A 21,554-nucleotide genomic window follows, 5' to 3' on the forward strand; every position below is an offset into this window, starting at 1 on the left:
CTACAGGTGATCGCATCTCTAATTTAGAAATTAGTACTCGCAGTAGGTCCCTCAGACCCCTTGAGTTTTAAAAAATTTTACTTTTATATTAAACAGAAAGTACCTATTATCATGGAACATTTGTTATTCATTGAGATATTAGGATACAGGTCACACTAAATAATAACTTCTAATTTAAAAATTAGAAAACAAAATCAGAAGGCAACGAATACATATGAGATCGACTTACATTTTTAAAAATTTTTCAAATATTTTAAGTTAAACGCCATATATTACTGCTGAAAAATAAAAAGAAAGTTCATTTTAAGTAAAAAAAAATAAAATCATGAAGAATAGGTTGTTTAGAAGGGCAGCAACTCAGTTGACTAAGTATTACCTATTTCTTTGCAACAAACGTTACAAATAACCAAGGAATTTCTAAACACAAATATATTTTACATTTTGCGCAATATCTTGTTTTTCACTTTTTCACCTTACACTTGGAGCAGTTCCCTCTGAGGCGGTCGTCTGTTCCTTGAATTTCTTCCGGTTCTTAAAATACCTAAAATTTTATTTATTCTAGCCATTAAGTTTCGCGGAATATTTTTGTTTCCTTTAGTTCGAGCAGTTACACCGGGTAAATGAGTTACTATATTTTTGTGTTCTTGTTCTAACGTTTTTTGGTGGTGCCATTTTACGCCATTTAATACTCCCGTCTTTCCCCCAAATACCATGGACCAGCATCTACTTCATTTACGTTATCTGATAACTATTCCCCCTTATCAGATTCTTAATCTAGGATTTTATAATTGGCGCTATCTTAGTCTATGCGCCCACCATCAAGATCCTTATCTCTTTGTCTATTTGAACTTCATGCAAACGTTAAAGACGAGCTTGTCCTGCTTCAAAACTCTATAGTTTTCTACAGAAAAAAATTGAAAGTTGCAAAAAACTATACAAAAGTTCTACATTCTTACCTTATCAACTAATACCAAAATTTAAACAATAGTTTCGCAATAACACCGTTAGTAGTTGCAGAGGAACTCTCAGACTTCCAGTGCTGCTGGTTCCCGAAGTAACACATAAACAGATGCGAATTGACCTCAGCCTAAGAGAGAACTTAGTCGGAAGATACCGAAAATGGGCGAGTGTATATGCAATGATCTGAAATTTCCACATCTGAGATCCTCTGGGATCAATTGTAAGGTTAAGTCGGAAACTTCTTATACCGGTTTTTAACTTTTTAACTTTTAAGGAACCTAAAACATAATGCCTACCCCAAAAAATTAGATATTCAGTCACTCATTATTTTTTCTTGCGTCTTAATTTTTTTTTAAGTTGTGTGAGTATTAAAGTATACTTTGTGTTTATTGTAAATTTGCAAAATATATTTGTTTTCAATAAAACCGTGTATATTGTTAGCCGAGGTAGTTTTCTAATAACAGTTTAAACTTTGCTTTTTCGTGAGCTACGTTAATAGACACGATATTTTAAATGTTTGTTACAAAGTTGTCCGCCTTTAATAATTATACTAAAATGCTTTAAAGCTTTTATCTTTTTTTATTTTTATTGACGGGATCCCCTGGTGCTCGATCGAACGTGAAAGGAAATTAACGAGCGCTCAACAAGGTGATGGCGCACACATTAGCTCTAAGCTTATTATTATTATTATTAATGATGTTTCCTGGAGCTCGATCGAGTCGTAAAAGGAAAAGAATTTTACGAGATCTCAACAGGGTGATAGCGTACACCTTATAACAAAAGTTGTATGCGTAATTTATCAGCGAGTTGTCGCCGTGTCTCAGTAGTTAGAGCATTGTCGCGCAATCTCAAGGTCGGGTGTTCCGTTCCCATCAAAACCAACTCGCATTTTTCTGGTCTGGTGGTTACCGTGTACAACTTCCTTACAAACAAAGTCCTGATACATTAGCTTTAGCTTGTGTTAACGCAATCTCATATATATTTATTAAAAATAATTCTTCCTTTAACCAGTGTTATATATTTAGAGTCCATTGCGCAACGGCGATTGCGCCGGCCCAGATTTCGTAGTTGACCTCATCTGTCCGTAATCGATTGGTGAGCTGATTGAGTTGATCGTGAGTGGCGGTAGCATTGTGTCGAAAAACGTTACCCCAACGCTCAATCTGGAGGTAAGGCATCGTTGCGAACAAACCACGGCGCGCCCGTCATAAGGCGTTGCAGCTTGTTTGATCATCCGCACATAAGGCAAACCGTGGGGGTGGTCAGTCTGTGCCCCGTCTCGTACACAAAGTGCAAAGAGTAGGGGTGATAAAAGAGATCCTTGTAAAACTCAGGTTGTTAGTGGATTTATGGGACAGCGCGCTTGACGCGGTCTTTAAGGCAAGATTTGATCACGTTTAAAAAAATTAGTAGGAAGGGCTATGGTGACAATTTGTGAGGCAAGCCTCTGTGCCAAACTTGGTTATAAGCTTCTTCAACAATAAGAAAGACGGCGCCCGTTGTCTTCCTTAAATTGAAGGCACGGGCCGTCCACTCTGTCAAGTGAAGGAGTTGTTGAGTCGTGAAATGTCCTTGTCGAAATCCAAATTGGGGCTCTAGCAGGGCGTGGCTTGCATCAACAAGTGCTTTCAAGCGGTGCAGTATGGCTACCTCAGCTACCTTGCTAAGGGTTGACAAGAGGCTAATAGGCCTGTATTTGCTTGGCATAGATGCTGGTCGTGGTGTCTTCGGGAACATCACAACAGTTGCTCTCTTTAGCGCAATTGGAAGATGCCGAGAGTCACCGTAGGGTTGATGAGGCAGCATAGTCATTCTGCCCCCAATGTTGTGATAGCCTTAAAGTCATAGGTCTTCCCGCTTGGGTAAAGCTTTATAATCATTATTTCTAATGCTCTTCGGCATCGGCGGAATTTCATACACAAAGCACTTCATCTATTACTTAATAAAGCAGGCGGCATACACTGAGTTGCGAGGTGAACATTAAAAAGTCTCGCTTTGTCAGCGTCAGTTTCTCCATGAAGTAGTCGTCTGGCATAGTAGGTGCTTGTAAACACGTGCGTGGTTTTTGTATTTCCTAATAAACTAATCGGAAGTGTCACGAATCACTGTTAACTTAACTTTGTTTACCATGAATGGTTGTGGTGCGCTGTCAGCTTTATCCAAATGCGCCGGTGTAGTCTATTAAGCAGACGTTGTGGCACCGTGACCACTCAAATTAGGCGTCGTCGCTCGCAAATAAGGCCCCAGTTCATCAGGCAAGCGGTTGGGGAGGAACTCAACTTCACGTGTACCCATTTTTGTTAAAGGTATAAGTATACGCGTCATATATTAAATTTGAAAACCGATAAATATAAATAAAACTTTTTAACTTCTAGTATATGGTTAAATGGCTGAAAAGCTAACGTATTAGTTCCGCTGACAATCAATTTTTCAATTTAAATAACCCCCTCCCTATATTCTCAACGTTTTCAAACTTTCGTGTTAACGACCGAGATGAGCTTATCCAGTGAAAATGGTAAAGTTGTTCATCCTCTAGGATTGGAACCTCTTGGTGCTGCACTATTAAAAGGATGTACGGTTTTTTAATTAAATCTATTTAAACACATATTATTCAAAAATTATATAGCTTCTAACAAAGGAAGAGAAAGGGGATTAGGGCTCCTTAATATCTTCAGGTACTTTTTTGTATCATTTAACAATTAAATTTTATGCCTGTTTATACTAGTAGAGCGAGCAATATTGATTAGTTATGTATATATATTTTCCTTAGTGATGAACGGATAATATTTATTTTAAAACTACTCAATCCTAAGAAGTTAGGTCAGCTTATTACCTTCCTACTTGCGTCTTTTGATAGTGTTTTATTAACTAAAACTTTTATCTAATAATTTTTAACCTTTTTAAGTAGTTCAATTGCAAAGTGTGAGTAAAGTTTTATACGCCTTTACTCGGCACGAGGAAATCTGGCGAGATTTATTTAGTTTAGAGCACGAAAGTCTTCGGCCGTTTGTAATATGTCAAACTTGGCGTGAGACTTTCCTTTATTCAAAATTTCCAAATTTTCACCGTAACAGCTTAAATTCTGGTTTTCTACTTAAAGTAATAATTTTTTAAATTAAACTATTTTAAGTTGTTGACAACTATTTTATTACTTCAGGATTTTTATTCAGATGTTTTATTTTATTCTTGGTATTGTCTACGTATGCAACCTTTGCCCAGCTGGTTGCAAATTTCTAACGTAGATTTTAGAAGTAATATTACTAAAGAGCAGGTTAAATATGTACAAAATTTATAATGAGTTTTATTCCAGTAGAAAAAGAATAGTATTGCTTATGAGTGTGATAATTGTATTTTTTAATTTTTTAAAAAAATTGCGTTTCCTTTGTTTCAGTTGAAAATATTCCCCAAAAAAAAAGTGTTCCGAATACTGTATAATACAAAAAAGATAATTTTATGGTAAAAAACCTTATAAGTTAACAGTTTTTTAAATTATTGTGCTTGAAGTTTTTGGAACATTATGAAAGTAAAGGTTTGCCAGTCGTTCTTACTGACGTGGTTACCACGTGGTCTGCCTACCGCACATGGACAAAAGAGTACTTAATGACTCTCTGCGGAAATCGCCTTTTTACTGCGGGTCCCACTTTTCACTTTTCCATTTGCGAAACGTTTTATTAAATTTTAATAGAAAATATATATTATCATTTTTATAAAATTTTTAGGTTAATTAAAATTCTTTTTAAGTTCATAAATATTTTGCTACTTTTAATTAATTAGAAGAACATTTGTTAGTATTTGTATAAGTGTTTTAAATTTTTAAATTTCCTTTCTTATTTTGAAATAATAACTTTAAAAAATTTATAAAGTCATATTTTAGAAGTTAACTTAATTTTTAGAGCACAACTTGTACATTTAATTCATACCGATACTTTGGAATTCATTTTTAATTAATTTTTTAAATTTTTTGTGATTTTAACGAAACAACTTTTATTATTATAAAGAGAGTTAATTTATAAAAGTTTGAGATTTTTTTATATAATTTTTACTATAGATTATATGTTTAGTGATAATGCTTTGGTTATACAAAGCTGAGCTGGTTAACTTTAATTAGTAATCATCCTGCATTGAAGGCTTTTGCTTTTTAAGTTTAGAAAAGAAATTTTTAAATAAATTTTTTTTATTAAAAAAAATTGCATGCTAGAGTTGTAAGTTTGGTTTCAGTTAGATTGCATTCTTATTATTTTTTTTTAAATAAAACTTTGAATCAGAAAATAAAACTTTTTTATTATTATTTGGGGTTAAGGCTTGGCCTCATCTACTTTAGAAGGATATAAATTTATAAAATAATTTTTTTTGTAAATATAAATACTTTGGGTTTGCGCAGTCAAATAACTTTTTAACCAATTTTAATTTTATAAATAATTTTTCTGCGCAATAAATTTATAAACTTTTTAGGTTCAGTCTCACTTTCTTTAGCTGATTTTTTTAAGATTTCTGAAACTATTGGAGATAATTCTTTATATATATTTGATAAAAGGTCTGTACTCACAGTATATTCAGAAGGATTTTTTAATTTCATTTGTAAACTTATAGGTTTGGTGAGAAAGTTACCGAGTTGGTTGCTGATTACGTTGTTCCCGATTATTTTTCTGAAGATCTCTTTTCCGTTCTTGGTAAAAATAGACCCGACTATAGGTAGGTGTAATTTTAATTTAAATTTGTCTAATAAAAAATTGATTCTTTGGGTTTATATCTTTGTGATTTGCAGTTTTATTACTTGATTTACTTAAAAGACATTTCATATAAACCAAATTAATGTTGAAATTTTTACGTGAAAGTTTTACAATCTTATAATTAAAACTTGAAGCCTTTAAGAAGCGCTTTGTGTATAATAAATTAAGTAAAGTTATGAAAATTCAAACTTATTTTTATTTTAAAGGGAAAATATTATACTCTTTCGCTTAAAAATTACTTTAAGTATATTTTAATTTTAAAAAAAAGTTTTCTGATTTTTATAATTTTTTATAAACTTAAAAAATTAATTGAATATATATTATAAATAAATTAATTATTTTTGAATGTTGATTAACTAGTACTTCTGTATAAACTTGAAAATATAGAGAAAATCCTAACGTATATTTAGTACAATACATTAATATCTTATATAATTTAGTCGGACTTGAAAAATTTAATTATTAGGAAACTAAAAATTTTATAGAGTAAAAAATAAGCTAGAAGAGTTATTTAATTAATATGAAAGTAAAGTTTTTTAATAGTGACTTTATTATTAAAGGAGCTTTTTATATAAATTAAATGAAATTTTTTAAATAAAATCAAGAAGCCAGTGAATAATAAATCAATTTTTTTATTTTTACTTGTACCGAAAATTTATTTTTCATCGTAAATAATCACTTCTAGATGGCTTGTCATTGGAGGCCGCTACTCCGGCTCGACTTTCCATATTGATCCAATTGCTACTTCTGCTTGGAACGCAGTGATTCGGTTTCTTTTATCAACTTTAAATATAAATTTATATTTATTTATTTTCGAGACTGTAAAGAGGTGATTACTTTATTGTTTATTTAGGTTAAAGATTATATCAACTTTTTTTTTTATAGTTTTATATCTAATTAAAAAAAAAGTTATGATAAGTTTGATATAGATTTTTTCTGAATTTTTAATTTTTTTTGTTAAAAATTTTAAAAAATTATGTCAATTAAGTACGATTGGTTTATATTTTTATTAATATCATTACTTTATTACTTACAAAAGGTTTGAGAAGTGGTTTTTTTTTACTTTTTATAACAAAATTATAATAATTAAATAATTTATTATATGTTTATATATTAAATTACGAAAGGCTTGAAGAGGCGATTTCTGATACATAAATTTTATATTTATTTTATGTTTAAATATCAACACTAGTCAGGATAAGAAAAAATTTTTTTTTCAATATATTATTCGTTATACAGTTTAATTTATTTATTTAAGTTACTAAAAAACGAGGTATTATAGTTTTTTCGTTTATTTTGTGCAGCGGATTTTTTTAGAGGAATTTATTATAACTTAAAGAAGTGAATTCGTTTAGTAATTAATTTATTTATTAATAAAGTTTTTACGGCAACATGGAATGTAAATTTAATTATTATATTTGAAAAGCTTGAATTTTTAATTTTATAATAAATTTAATCTCGAGAGGTAAGAAGAAGTGGATTCTCTTTCCACCCGGCACAGTCCCCCCTGGGGTTATTCCTAGCGAAGATTTAGATTCTGTGGCCACTCCGGAGTCTGTTCTTGAGTGGTACTTGCACGTTTAGATTTTTTTAATTTATTTAATTAATTACAAAAAAAGGTTTTTTCATTTCTATAAAAGTTGCAAAAATCTTGAAAGGAAGCCGCTGGAGTGCGTGGTTAGTGCGGGAGAACTGATTTACATTCCGTCTGGCTGGTGGCATGTTGTTCTTAACCTTGTACTATGATTTCTTCATAAATTTAATTTTTGTACTTAATTTTTTTTATTTTAAGGAGGAAAGCGTGGCTGTCACTCAGAATTACGTCAGTTTTTCTATTCTTACAAAAGTTTTAAAGTTTCTTAAGAATAAAAAAGGACAGGTATATATTTATATAATCTTTTGATCTATTAATTTCATCTATATTTAAGATTACTGGCTGTGGAAGTAAAGAGACTGCTGATACACTTTTTGAGCGTTTTTCAAAGGCTCTGAAAGAAAAATTTCCTACAAATTCACAGGTGATTAGTAGTCTACAGCAGTGCTCTACAAGTTTCTGGGAGTTGTTAACTCTCAATTCCCATAAATCTTTTGCATTCCAATTTGGGGATAATTAAAATTTTTGTAAAACTTATTAAAAGAATAAATTTTTTTTCTTTTTTATTTACTAATTTCAGGCATATTTGTTGAGGTAATTATTTTACTTGCGTTGATTTTGCATTTTTTTTGAACACTTACTGTTAGCTCAATGCGTCTTTAATTTTTTTTTTCAAGTCATGTATTTTATTTCTACATCGGAAGCTAAAAAAAAAAAGATCGCAATTTCTTAAACTTGCTTTCAAAATTCACAACTCTTAACGCTATCTTCACTACACGCGTAGCTCTAAGAATTAAACTATAGCGCTTAGCGTAATTCAGGTTGAACGAGCGGGAGAGGTTTAAAGCTTAAAGTCCTTTTGGGTACCTTCAGTAGTTCAGATATATTAAAAGGAAATCACCCGAATTAATTCTTTAAATATAATAACTTTAATAATGCAAAAACATGATTTATTTAGGAGCAATAGTTTTTTCAGAAATAGTCCTTCTTTACTAATCCTACCTAATTTTTTTTTTTGACGTTGTAAGTCATACGTAATTAAAAAATATTATAAGCCAGGTGTCCTTGTTTAAAGAATAGTAAAAAAATAAAATATAAGAAAACAAGGGACATATTGATTACTCCTAATTTACATCTTTAGAAAGTTTTATTTGAGTAAGTTATCATAATACAACTTTCCTTTTACGCTGACATGCATGTAATTATGTCACTATCTAAAAGTAGTAACACTTAGTATAACATAAAATAAAGTTAAAAAAAAGTTTTACATATAATATAACGCATAACTCATAGTTCAGACTGCTTTGTACTTTACGTTCCTTTTAGCAAAACGAAAAATCGCACTAACCAAAGTTTATAATAGAGACCATAAACTAAATAAATCATTACGTTTATTGCTATGCCGGAATTAAGTTTTACTACTTTAAATATCTAGTTATTTTTAGATAACTCGTTTTTCTTACATAATGGGTATAATTGAGAATTGTTCTATTCATTTTCTTTATAATTATTTGAGTTCTTTAGTAGATAGTTGTCAATTTTATGTGTAACTAACAGCCATATTAGTGTAAACTTTTTTATTGTTATAAAACTATATCTTTCGATTCTGGAACAATACTGATAGAATCTTTAAATATGCTCGCCTTATTTTACTCTTTTCCTGAAAGGCAGTTCTTTTAATATGGTGTTGCCACTGCTTACCACGTTTTACTTATTTTTAAATATTTCTAACGCGCTTAATCATTAATTATTCATTGCACAGTTTATACTAGTATTCTATTTGGATCTCATTGCAATTACTCGCTCAAGCTGTGAGTGTGGAATATGAAAAATGAGGGGCAGGAATAAGCTTTTCAAAATAATCTTCATTATTACCTTGCAATTTTAAAGAAAATAATAAGCAATTTGCAAAGTCATATAAACCGATAGTAATGCACAGAAGGTTAGAAAGTTTACTTTTTACTATTTTTATAAACCATTATAAAGGAAACAAAGTTTTCGGGGACACTGAATCTAATGTATTGAATTTAATTCTTAAAAAAAGTCTGCTCAGTGAGTCCTCGCTCTTTTACTTTTAGATTTTTTAGTAGACTGCTCCACATCAAGATCCTAAATAAAAAAATTAAAATTAAGTAGAAAAAAAATTAAATTAAAAATAAGGGAAGTTATCTATCTTACAATAAGTATGATAAGTTAATTTATAAGTATACATTAAACTGAAATCATGAAGGCGCGTTTGCACGGTCACATATATCAAAATATGAGAACAATTATGTATGCAATTCGCAAATTAACAAGTATAGCAAATAAAACGTATTTAAATATCAATATTAAAATTTTAAAAATTTGAAAGTAGCATCAATTTTTTTAATAAATAAATAAAATTAAAACAACAAAAGTTTATTATGTTATTTAACTGAGGCTGCTCGTATGAGGGCACTACACTTATCAATAAATAGGTTAAGGATAGCGTGCGTGCTGCCCTTGAAGGACTATGAAACTAAATTATTATAGTGCCATTAAGCTTTAATTAACAAAGTTCTTTGTAATATTTTACTTTAAAAAAAGTTCTTGGAGTTTGGAACTTATGGAGCAACCACAGCTGGCATATGGTGAAAGCTTGACAAGAGCCAGAAAGAGCTTAAAAATAAGTATACATTAACCAAATGATTTTTTTAAGAATCTACAATTTTGCTTTGGTGGACAAACATAATAGTAGAACGTGCGCAAGACAACGAACTCAAGTCATTTTAGTTATAAATAACTGAACAGAATAATTAACTGAAAGAATAAAATTTAATAACTCATTGAATATGGCAAGGTAAATTTTTAGTTTATAAACTATTTTCTCAGCGTCATACTATATAAAGGAAACAATCCAGTAATTATAAAAAATGTGCGCTCTTCAGCACAATATGACAGCCTTTAAAATCCATGCCATTTGTTGTTATTTTTTTGCTTGAAAAATTATTTATATTTTTTTATTGTATATCGCTAAATTTTATAAGGAAACATTTACTTGAAACTAATATTTTTTCGGTCTTCAACATTAAAAAATTTAAAGTGGAAATTTTTTTTTTGATAATTTCGCTAAAGCGTAAGAAATTTTTATTGAATACAAACACAATTTTGTTGGGTTGATACACTATTTATGCATTGCGTGTGATCGACTTATACTGGCCGCAGTTTATAAATAAAAACTCCACTCCTATTAAGAATACTTTAAACTATTTTATTTCAAAAATAAACGTAATATAAGTAACTTTATAAGGAAATTCTTGACCAACCAGAATTTAATAAGCAGGAAATTAACTTCTTAACAAAAATCATAGCGAATGTATAAAATATATTATATTCTATGTAACAGTTATTTGAGCCAATTAAATTAAGTCCAATCAGAGTTAACAGCGATAATCAGGAATTCTTTAAGAATGCCTACTAATCAATAACTTAATTAGTTCCAAATAAAATTTAAAATGCCTCAAATCTAAGTCAAAATAAAAGTTTGTTGTTCATTAGCGTCAAATAAGTTAAATGATTTTCTAGAAAAATATTTTTTTTCCGACTAAAACTTAAATGATCCCATTTTATAGTCAAATACAATTTTAAACTTTATATTGTTGATCAGTTCGTTATTAATAACTAACAAACTTTATAATGAAATATTTAATAACACAAAAACGGTTATCATAAACTGCTTTACACAAGTAAAATGGTTATAAAAATAATAACTTTCAGTAAAAAATGTTATAAATTTTATTAGAAGAATATAAATACTAATAATAATTATTAATAAAAATAGTATAAAATTTTATATATAATACATATGATAACAATAAAAATTTTTGAAGAACAAGGAAATACATACTAACAACATTAATTATTAATAAAAATAGTATAAAACTTCTTAAAATAAAAATTAATGTACAATAATAATAGTAATAATAACAATAATATAATTATAAGTATAATAATTATGGTAATAATCACTGGTATTGCTGCAGTTGTCCAACAACACTGTAAGGAAATAATAAAAACATCACCAGCATTTTATGTCAATATACATTAAAAGTAAAAAATAATAAAGTTGGGCGTAGGAGAAATTTAGTAAAAGTAATAATAATGAATAACAATTAATCGGTAGAATAATCAAAAAAAGTATACTTTTTTAACATCAGTACAAGCAGTTTTCCGTTTATTTGTTTTTTTTGAAGAACTTTTAGCTTTTATATTACGATCTAAACAAAAGAAGGTATAAATTTTTATTTATTTCCAGAGAAATAAAATCTTTTGAATAATATAAAAACTTATTTATAACAAAATAAGAAAAAAAATAATTTAAGTAAAGTATACTATAACAAAGAAAAAGTATAGATACTTAGTTCATTAATATAAAATAAAAAATATTTATAAATAAAATAATAAAATTTATAAAAATAAACAGCACAAGTTTATTAGAACATAACTTTAATGTTATTAATAATATTAATAAAAGTTTAATTATGAATTATATTAAATATTTTTTTATTTTTCTATATTTTTTTGTCAAAATATATTTAGAAAAATCACAACGAATAAAATTTATATGACTATAGAAAAATATTTTTAATATTATTAAACTAAATATAACTTATAAAGATGGTGCCTATGAAACTTTTACAATAGTATTAAACTTGTTATATAAATTACGAATAAAAAAAATGCAATATAAACCTTTATATACACTTTATTAAGAATAAAAATAAGTAAAACTTTTTAAATTTTACAACACTGAATATAAAGTTATAGAGAAAAGAATAATATTTAAAACTTTTATAAGTATTATCAAACTAATAAAGAAGAGTTATAAAAATAAGTAAACCAGGTAGTAATATTAGCAAATAGAACATAAAAAAGTTATATAACAGGATATTTATAATTTTATATAAAATACTAAACGATATATGTAAAAAGTAAAACTTATTTACTTATAAATAAAACTTTTAAAATATTAATAACAAAAATCTATATAAAACTCGTAGAAAGCGTAAAACTGAAAAAGTGTTATAAAGGAAATAAGTGGAAAGTATGAATTTTACTTGTTATGCTTAATTTATTTAAAACTTTTCCTATAAATTAATTTTTATATATAAAGTTTAACTTTTATTTATTTACTTTTTAAAGAAATTTGTTAAATGTGTTCGCTTTTGCATATTTTATCAATATATTTGAATATTTTAAACTAAATAAAGTTATTAAGAGAATATTATTATTTTAATTTATATTTAAACTTTAACAAGAAAAAGAAAAACGTATAATGACAATAATAATAATTTATTAAACCTTTAAGAAATTCTTCTTCTCCAGAAGTTTCACTTACTTCCGGCTCTGAAAAACGCTCATTCTCATAATCTTTGAAAACTGAAGGCGCTATAAATAAGAATAATTAATAATACATAATAATAAAAAATAGTTTTACATATTGAAGAAACAAAGTCCTTTTCTAGTTTGTAATATAAAAAAGTACAGCAATTATATATATATAAATAAGTAAATATTGAAAATATTTATAATAATAATAAAAAAAGATTATTTAAAAGAACTGTAAATAATAAAAATAATAAAAAAATACAATAATACTTAAAATAACAATGAGTTTAAGATAAATAAATAGAAAGCGCATATATAATTCCATTATTAATTAAAAAAAAGATTATAAGTGAAAGTTTTGACAAATATATTATAGACAACAGAAAAAAAAGCTTTAGTAAAAGTTTTTTAAAAAAGGTTTTAAATATCAATAGTTGAATAAAAAGTTTTATTAAAAAAAAATAAAAATAAAAGTACGGGAGCCTGAGCGTTGGCGGGAGGGTTTGGCTTTTAGTGAAAACGGCAACACGTGCTGGCTTTTGTTGTAAAGGCGCGTAAACGTCGACTTTGTCCTCGTGTCTATTTGGGAGAGTACCGTTGGTTGGCCTTTATATTCAGCAAGTTCAATAATAGAGTCCCTTTAAAAAAATTAGCCAATAAAGTGCTTAGTAGTTTAAAAGTTTTTACCAGTCGTCACGTGTAAGAGTATATCGATCCATAAACTGAATAGTTCCTGTTATTCCATCGACTTTACTGAATATTATTTATATTATTATGGTTGTTATCATTAATTAGTAATACAATTATTATAAAAGTAAACAGTTATAAAGGAAAAGTTTAAATATCATTACGTAGAAAACATTCATAAATTAACTTTTCTAATTCGTTTTAGAAACCAATCAGAAGAAAGTAATAATGAAACCATTCTGTACCAGAGCCAATCGTCTTTATATTAAATCCACAAAAAAAATGGGTATATTTATACTTTTATAAGGATTTGGAAAAAAATTCATTTAAAAAAATTACTGAGAAAAAATTGTTTAATATTAATTATATATTATTAATATTTTGTTTGTTTAAAAATTATTATAGAATGAGAATATAAATATAAAACATAAGAAAACTGGATAAAAAATAAAGTTTTATAATATATAAAATAATATTTAAATAAAAGATACGAAACACGATCAGTAAAATAAATTTTTATTAGATTTTCTAACTTTTTTTAAGAATTACTCAATTTTAATAGTAATAAATAATACTCTTAAAAATATAAATATAAATACAATAATATTCTTGGAAACAAATATTGATGTAAACTTTTAGAAAATAATATAAATATTTACTGTTCTTATAAACTTTTATTATTATTATTGAAAAGTTTATACGTTTAGTTTTAATAAACTACTAGTATTTATATATAATTTATCGTAAAAATTAGTATTTATTCCTTTAAAGTGTTTATAGAAATATTCATTGCTATTCATATCTTTTTATATATTTTTATAATTAGAATGAAAAAAAGTTAGTATGACTACGCTTTATTTTAGAAAAAATATTTATTACTTTAAAGTTCACCAAAAAACATTCACCACTATTCATAGCTTTTTATATATATTGATATAAGGAGCATTATAAATAGTAAACTTATAACTGTAAATATTGAGTACTTTTTTTTAGTGTTTATAAAACATATTCATTACCTTCAAATCTTTTTTATAAAAATAGTAAAATAAAAGTTTATATGTTCAGTATTAACGATAAACCATAATTATTTATATATAACGTATTGTGAGAATAAAAATTTATATTTTTGACACTCTATAATATGAATTTATTACTTTCCAGCCTTTCACATAAACTTCAACAGTTATTACAAAAAAAAACATCAAAAAAAGAATACCTTTTTACAATATAAAAATAAATATAGTAACCACTACACTTTGAAGGATATACTTTTTGATAATGAAAAAAGGACCAATCATGTAGGGAATAAATAGTTTTCCTCCCACAAAATTTTTTGAAGCATACTCTTTGATGGGCTTTATAGCCTTCACTTAAATTCAATATTCATCAAGAAAAGTAAATTATAACAAAAAATCCCTTTTTTACGTTAAAAGATGCCATATAAACAAAGATTGGGTTGTCCGATATATTTCCTTATGTGTAAAACTCCCTTTTTCTTGGCAGCCAAGTTTTTTTTAAAAAATAAATAGTATTTCACTTTCAGTACTCAACAGAATTATTATACTAATAAAAAAAGAAGGATACTACAACAACCGCATAATATTAATATTTAGTGAAGTTTTACTTTAAGAAAAACCAAGAAATTTTACTATTTAATAACTGCCGTAAACAACTTTTTTAATAAAAAAATAAACGTATACTAGACATAAAAGAAGTTCATTCATTATTTTATATTAATAATAAAATAATAATAATAATAATAATTAAAATAATATTAATAATATTAATAATAATAAACTTTATAATCAACGAATGAGTGATTCTTATTTTTAAAAGCGGCAAGTAATTTTGGTTGAGCTGGGTTTTGCCGACCATGCAGTGGACGCCCAAGTGTCGGTGCAAGTCAAGCAATAGCTGCTCGCTTCTCTTTTTCTTACTGTAATTTGACAGCCAACCAGGAAAGCTCAAGCCTACGTGCAATAAATAAAATGAATGGTAGTCAAAAAAGCAATACTTACATATTCTGTATATAAAAAAAACAGTATACTATTATTTTGTATATAAATGTTATTTCATTATATTTAAATATATAAGAAAATAATAAAAGTTTTCAGGTAATATATTTATGTAATAATAAAAAAGATAACGTTAATTTAAAGAACATAGAAACTTTATATAATGAAAATAATGATTAAAAATCAACCAATAGAACAAAAGAAAATGTGATTACTTTTTTTAAAACAATTTACAGATTCTTATTATCATCGCTACTTTCACTTTATTTATTACTAATATTATAAAAATACACTGATTAAAAAGGGGACTTAAGTAGATACGGAGAAAAATTTATAATTATTATTAAATTTAGATTATAAAAAAACTTCAAATATAGATTAACTATATTTAAATAAAAGGTACCCCAACCTCCCCCAGAAAGGCCGCCTCTCATCAACGTGGCTGGCCTTTAATAATAATAATAGTAATAATAATATTATTATTATAATTAAAGTAGAGTAGTGCCTTGCCAGTGTTAATATTCCACTAACCGGCATCAAATTCCACGAGCCTAATAATAAAGAAGAGTAATCCAATCTCGAAAAGTAATAATTTAATGGAAGAAAAAAACCCAATTGGTTGATCAGGGTGTCGACAAGGTCGCCTTCGCTAAAACTATTGGCGGCTTCACTTTATTATAATACATAATTGCATAATTCAGTCATAATTCTTATGACTCCACCTGACCAATTGGAGAGTACGCAGTTGTTGAGCACTGGGCGACAAATTCCCCTCCAAAAAAGGCTTGAAGTGCAAAAAGTTTTCTTGGCTCAAAAGAGGGACCAGCTCATTAGAAAAGTAGAACTTGAGTTTATCATTGACGCTCATTTTCTTATTTTCTCCAAAACTGTAGATCTTAATATTATTATTACTAATATTATTACCGTAATAATTAATGATCCACTAGAAAACCTTCTGAATAGCTTCAAAAGGATTGATGGAAACATCTTTCAGTGACTCCAGAAGGTCCTTCTTAACACCGTCGTAGCTAAAAGTTTTCGAGTTACGAGAGAGTATGGAAAGCTGATTTAAAAGCTGTAAATGTATATAATATTTATAGAAAGTTCTTATTATTTTTCCTGCTTACAATTTAAAAAAAAGAAATAATGAAGGTGTTTTTACTATAAATAATAATAATATTATTATTATAAATAAAAGAAAAGTCTTAAGAAAATACAAAAAAAATAATGAAAAGTATTTTTACTACTGATAATATAAATTTAAAGAAAAAACACTAATAAAGCAAATTTTGATTGGCTGACCTGACGAATATCGCTGTGCTTGGAAACAATCATTTGCTCCAAAGTCTGCGAATCAAGCTTCAGGCCTTCCTTTTGGGCGATCCCCATTAGTCTTCCCTTCATCAGTTTTGAATAATAATGAAGTTTAAGTATATATATAAAAACTATAATATAATAAAAATAATATATAATAATATGTAATATAAAATAAGGATAACTAGTAAAAAATAATAAATAAATAGAAGTGATGAATAACAATAATAGTAGAATTATAAAAATAATTATAACAAACAAAATAAAACAAGAAATAATAAAAATTATAATAAATAATTCAAATATTTATAAGAAAATTATTTAAAAAATTTAAAAAAAAGTTATAAAATAAAAAAAATTTATAACAGAAATTATTCAAATAAAGTTTGTAATAATAATTAATTAATAACTTTTAAAAAGTAAAATAATAATTTTGATGATCTCGTTATCATTAAAAATACATATAATTTACTATATAATTAATATATAAGATAATATTATCATTCCAAAAATAAATAAAAATATTAATATAAAAAAAAATAATAAATAATAACTTATACTTAAAATAATAATAAATTATTACACTCAAAAAAAAAATACAAAAATTTACTTCTATCAAAATTTATAATAAAAAAATATTAGTTGCCTATAAATTAACGAATAATAAAAATAAATATAAATTATAAGTAAAAAAAAATTTTACCCAAAAGATAAACGATATTTACTTAAAAATAATTATTATAATAATAATGAATATAAATTAATAATATAAAAAATAATTTATAATTAGTATAATAAAAAGTCTACTTAAAGATAAACATACCATTTTCAAATAATTTATTATATGATAAACGATAATAAAATATTGATAAAAATTCAAAATTGAAGTGTAAATTAATAAAATGAAAAGAGTATTTATTATAAATTATCTCTAATAATACTAGTAATAAATAACATTGATATACTATAAATAAAAATAAATAAATTAGTATAATATTGAAGTAATAAGAATAATAAATAAATAAATAAATTAATAAATAAGTAATAGAGAAATAATAATAATAGATAAAAATAATGTAGTAAATCATAAAATAATATTTATAGAAAATAATGACTATAAGTAATATAATAAATAATAATATATAATAAAAATAAATATCAAGAAGGAAAAATAAAATATTATTGAAACAATAATAAATATGGTGGTAATAATACTAAATAACATAGAAAAAATTATAATAAATAATAAACTATTATCAGAAAATTTAATAAATGTGTAATAATAATAATAATAATTCGTAAAGACCTTAATGGCGAGAGCGGATGGACGGACAAACTTCACGTCGTGGCAATGATTCAGAAGCGATCGAATCTTCGGATCGTTGTGATCGTTGGCGATGCAAATTATCGGGACTTTCGTGTGCTTGACTAGTTGGATCAACTCTGGTTGGCGCAATATAATAAGAAGTTGTACAAAACATGGAAAATAATAAAAATGAAATATATCTATATAAAAATAATTAAAAATTTAATTTTAGTATAAACTAAGTATATAATAGTTAATAGATACTTATAAAAATAGAAAAATTTAGTAAATAAAAAAATATAAAAGGATAAATTATGTTAATAAATATGTAATAATAATAACAATAAAAATAAACAAAATATAAAACATAAAAAGTATGTGTTAATAAAGGAAAAGAAAAGTTTTGTTTAGGAACTTTTTCGTACATAATAAATAAACGGAATAAATTTATACAGCAAAAGTTTTTTTAAGAAAAAGTTTAAACTAATAGAATATATGCAGCTTATTAAGTTAAACCAATAAAATGAAAAAAAAAGTGTTGAATGCTTATCAATCATTCGCAATTCTACTCATTCTCAAAGAAAAAAACTCTTAAAAAATGTGTAAAAGCTTTATTGGCTGTTGCTTTCTACAATTTATATATAAAAATGAACAAATAAATATAAATTTACAAGAAAGTTACGGGTAATAATATAATAATATTCACTATAAACCGTGAGACCTGCGATACCACCGCGGTCCCCTGAGGACATCCCGTCGACTTCGTCCATAATAACCACGTGTTTTTTATAATTCCCGCCAGAAAAACTGACCACGTAGGTCTGAGTCAACGCTTTCACCGTGTCGTGCAGTCTGATGGGTTTAAATAAATCATTAAAAAGGAGGTTAAAATATAACATAAAGAAAAGCATTAATTGGGGAATTCCGACATTAAAATTTTACTATAAAACTAAATTATTAGTGGAAGTAGTTGTAGAAATTAGTGATTTGTAAGCAGAGTCGTTGGGTCTAACGGAGGAACATTATTGATCAGGTCTTATGTGTCAAAAATCATAAATTTTACTCATGTCAGAACTTCAAAGGATACCAATCAGTAGCCTCTTTAGAAAATGCTTTAAAAATAACGAAACTTCTAAATTGTTGTATTATTAAATAATTAGCAAGAAAATTCTATGGGAAATTTTATGGCTTTTAAAAAATTTGAACCAAAAAAATTATCCAATCAATTGCCTATAAAACTATAAAAAGAAGTTACGAGCTTTTTGAGCGCGTATCGCTAGCGTTAAACTCCTTAACGGCGTAGTCCGCCTCTTTGGCAAGCAGGCAAGCTGCAGAAGACTTCCCAATGCCTGGGGGGCCGGATATTAATACAGCGCGGGTTTGCGGATCGAGCGTTTTGCCGGATTTGCCTTCATGTTTATTTTAAATAATAAAATTGGCCAATCAGACTTTATAAAGTGTATATAAAAAATGTGCATTGGATGTAAACAAGCTAAATAACATTTGTCTCTCAAAAAGTAAATAAAGTATAATGTTCAGAACTTGGCGGTTTAGAGGCCTTTCCGGAAGAGTCAAAGCGCTTTAACCAATCCAAAAGCCGAGTAATGGCGGCGTTGTTGCCTATTAGCTCCTAAATTATGCATAAAAAAGGGGGAGCCCCAAAAAATATTGAGATATAGCAAAAAGGTATTTCATTATAAAAGGTTCGATAAAAAACAAAATAGAAGACTCCCCTAACTAGGCACATAGCCCACCAACAACGACAAATACGAGAGCTTCAATTATTAGTCAACCAATAACATTAGAAGGATGGAGAGAGCACCAAAAAAACACAGATAGGGAGTATATATTTATTACTATTAATATTATAACTTTTTAAATGCACGTGATAAGCATCTTTTTATATTATCTTAAAAACTCAAGAAGTTTACTTGCTAATAAAATATTATGAAGACCACAAAAATGCTATAAAGTGGAAAGTCTATCCATTTAGTTTCAATAATTTTAATGAATAGCGAATTTTTGTGTTTATAAAAATAGTGAAATATAACTTTATATACTTTTATAGTTTTTGGCTTGTATTTTTCAACCCACAAATCATGACAGCACTTTTCGGTAATTTTTGGTTTCTTGCTTTCCTTTTCCTGTAGTAACCGATAACCACGAAAGAAAAATGTTGTAAGAAAAGTATAATAATATTACCTTCGCTGTATCAGAAATACTCCTTTTCCTAGTAGTTGGAGAGCTTTAAAAGAATTTATAATTAAAAAAAGAGTAAAAATTTATTAGCTACATTCTTATAACCAAAAAAAAAAACAAAAATAACGAAATAACATAGAAGCACAGAAAAGTCCTATAAAAAGTTATCTGGACACGAAAAAAAAAGAAGACTGACCCCGGACTTTTGGTGCCCAATTCAATATCATAAGGATCTTTTTGGGCAGGGAGCGAAGCAATCAATTCCAAAAACGCGTCTTCCGTAAGTGTTTTAGTGCCCAATGAAGCTGCTTTGGCTTCTTTGGAGGGTCCGGCCTCCTTTCCTACCACCAAATAGGTCGTCCGGGAGCTCACCGCCAAAGTCACCCTGTTAATAATAGTATAATAATAACAAAATAAAAAGAATAATATCAATAAACATTAAGAAAAATATTCTTTATCGCTTTTATAAATATCAAACTAGTCGCATATGCAAAACTTTAAAGAAAATATATATTGAAGTAAACATAGAGAAGCTAAGCGAATATTAGTAAATATCACTTTAGTATATAATAATCATTAAGATATTTTAATTAGTATATCGCAAAGTTTTTAAAAAACTTTATATATAATAATAACACTTTAGTGGAATCACGATTAATAATATTTATATATAATAATAAAATATGAAAACATTAGTAGTAAATATATACAGTAGTTATAGTAAAAACAAACATGTGTTATTAATATTTTTTAATTTTTCCTTTTTATATAACTTCTTCACATGTTTACCAACTTATCATTACTATTATTTATTTTTGTTTGCTTTATTTTTTATGAAAAAATAAAAGATTTTTATTTTATACAATTCTTTTTATTTCTAGTATTTTATGTATTATTCTTAAGTTTTTATTAATTTCTTTTTGTATAATTCTTCGCATGTTTATTAACTTATCATTATTAAGTTTTATTATTTGCTTTATTTTTTATAAAAAATTGTCATTATTTTTTTCTATTCTCTTTAATTCGAGTATTTCCTGTATTGTCTATTAACTTATAATCATTATTTAATTTTTTTTATTTGCTTTATATTTTATGAAAAAAAGTTATAATTTTCTATTCTTTTAATATTTCTTGTTTATAGTATTTATATAAAATTATCTATTTTTTAGTTATTTTCTTCTTTTTCTTTTATACTATTAAAGTTATATGCATAGTTAAATATAACGATGACGAATTTTATATACTATAAGTAAATAAAAATTCAAAAACTGCCTGTTTCTAACCAATGGCAAAACGAAAAAGTAAAATGTAGAGTATTTATCAAGCCCAGTCATAGATCATTATTTTTTCTGACAGTTTATTCTTATTTGTTTAATCAAGTGAAAAATTCGTGCTATTCG

At 26.5% G+C, this 21,554-nt stretch overlaps 3 protein-coding genes and 1 long non-coding RNA gene across 4 annotated transcripts; 2 read left to right on the top strand and 2 right to left on the bottom strand.

The window, feature by feature from the left end:
* Positions 1 to 3,341: 3,341 nt before the first annotated feature.
* LOC135143532 (uncharacterized) lies at positions 3,342 to 3,784 on the top strand. Its single transcript, XR_010282824.1, has 3 exons — positions 3,342 to 3,532; positions 3,587 to 3,635; positions 3,731 to 3,784. It is a non-coding gene; the product is annotated as an uncharacterized LOC135143532 (long non-coding RNA).
* Positions 3,785 to 3,892: 108 nt separating this feature from the next.
* Positions 3,893 to 7,274, top strand: LOC135143527 (uncharacterized). The gene is made up of 7 exons (XM_064075409.1): positions 3,893 to 4,059; positions 4,118 to 4,231; positions 4,465 to 4,594; positions 5,413 to 5,494; positions 5,551 to 5,652; positions 6,376 to 6,459; positions 7,154 to 7,274. Exons 2-7 carry the CDS (start codon positions 4,163 to 4,165, stop codon positions 7,272 to 7,274), a joined length of 588 nt encoding a protein of 195 aa, XP_063931479.1. The 5' UTR covers positions 3,893 to 4,059; positions 4,118 to 4,162.
* Positions 7,275 to 9,317: 2,043 nt separating this feature from the next.
* On the bottom strand, positions 9,318 to 15,779 carry LOC135143534 (replication factor C subunit 1-like). The gene is made up of 7 exons (XM_064075412.1): positions 15,739 to 15,779; positions 15,119 to 15,290; positions 13,321 to 13,386; positions 13,111 to 13,271; positions 12,607 to 12,693; positions 11,449 to 11,522; positions 9,318 to 9,393 (listed from the first exon to the last, which is right to left on the bottom strand). The coding sequence occupies exons 1-7, from the start codon at positions 15,767 to 15,769 to the stop codon at positions 9,334 to 9,336; spliced, it is 651 nt and encodes a 216-aa protein (XP_063931482.1). The 5' UTR covers positions 15,770 to 15,779; the 3' UTR covers positions 9,318 to 9,333.
* Positions 15,769 to 20,212, bottom strand: LOC135143528 (replication factor C subunit 1-like). The gene is made up of 12 exons (XM_064075410.1): positions 20,158 to 20,212; positions 20,016 to 20,099; positions 19,498 to 19,585; positions 19,211 to 19,364; positions 18,677 to 18,807; positions 17,956 to 18,092; positions 16,638 to 16,733; positions 16,288 to 16,410; positions 16,058 to 16,230; positions 15,947 to 16,005; positions 15,863 to 15,886; positions 15,769 to 15,782 (listed from the first exon to the last, which is right to left on the bottom strand). Exons 5-12 carry the CDS (start codon positions 18,723 to 18,725, stop codon positions 15,769 to 15,771), a joined length of 675 nt encoding a protein of 224 aa, XP_063931480.1. The 5' UTR covers positions 18,726 to 18,807; positions 19,211 to 19,364; positions 19,498 to 19,585; positions 20,016 to 20,099; positions 20,158 to 20,212.
* Between the last annotated feature and the right edge of the window lie 1,342 nt (positions 20,213 to 21,554).

The sequence above is a fragment of the Zophobas morio genome, unplaced genomic scaffold, assembly GCF_036711695.1.
Source record: "Zophobas morio isolate AGI-343-1 ecotype UQ-CSIRO unplaced genomic scaffold, CSIRO_AGI_Zmor_V1 ptg000063l, whole genome shotgun sequence".
In the NCBI taxonomy this organism is placed as follows: Eukaryota; Metazoa; Arthropoda; class Insecta; order Coleoptera; family Tenebrionidae; genus Zophobas; species Zophobas morio.

Coding starts and splice junctions, on each gene's coding strand:
- LOC135143534 (XM_064075412.1), bottom strand. CDS start 15,769: ATGAGAGGCGGCCTTTCTGGGGGAGGTTGGG. Junction 13,387..15,118: donor ACTCATTCGTTGATTATAAA/GTTTATTATTAT, acceptor AATAATATTCAG/TAAAGTCGATGGAATAACAG. Junction 11,523..12,606: donor AGAAGAAGAATTTCTTAAAG/GTTTAATAAATT, acceptor TCTTTTGTTTAG/ATCGTAATATAAAAGCTAAA.
- LOC135143528 (XM_064075410.1), bottom strand. CDS start 18,725: ATGGACGAAGTCGACGGGATGTCCTCAGGGGACCGCGGTGGTATCGCA. Junction 16,231..16,287: donor CTTTTGAAGCTATTCAGAAG/GTTTTCTAGTGG, acceptor AATAATATTAAG/ATCTACAGTTTTGGAGAAAA. Junction 16,006..16,057: donor CGTACTCTCCAATTGGTCAG/GTGGAGTCATAA, acceptor ATTATAATAAAG/TGAAGCCGCCAATAGTTTTA.
- LOC135143527 (XM_064075409.1), top strand. CDS start 4,163: ATGCAACCTTTGCCCAGCTGGTTGCAAATTTCTAACGTAGATTTTAGA. Junction 5,495..5,550: donor TTATATATATTTGATAAAAG/GTCTGTACTCAC, acceptor GTAAACTTATAG/GTTTGGTGAGAAAGTTACCG. Junction 5,653..6,375: donor AAAAATAGACCCGACTATAG/GTAGGTGTAATT, acceptor AATCACTTCTAG/ATGGCTTGTCATTGGAGGCC.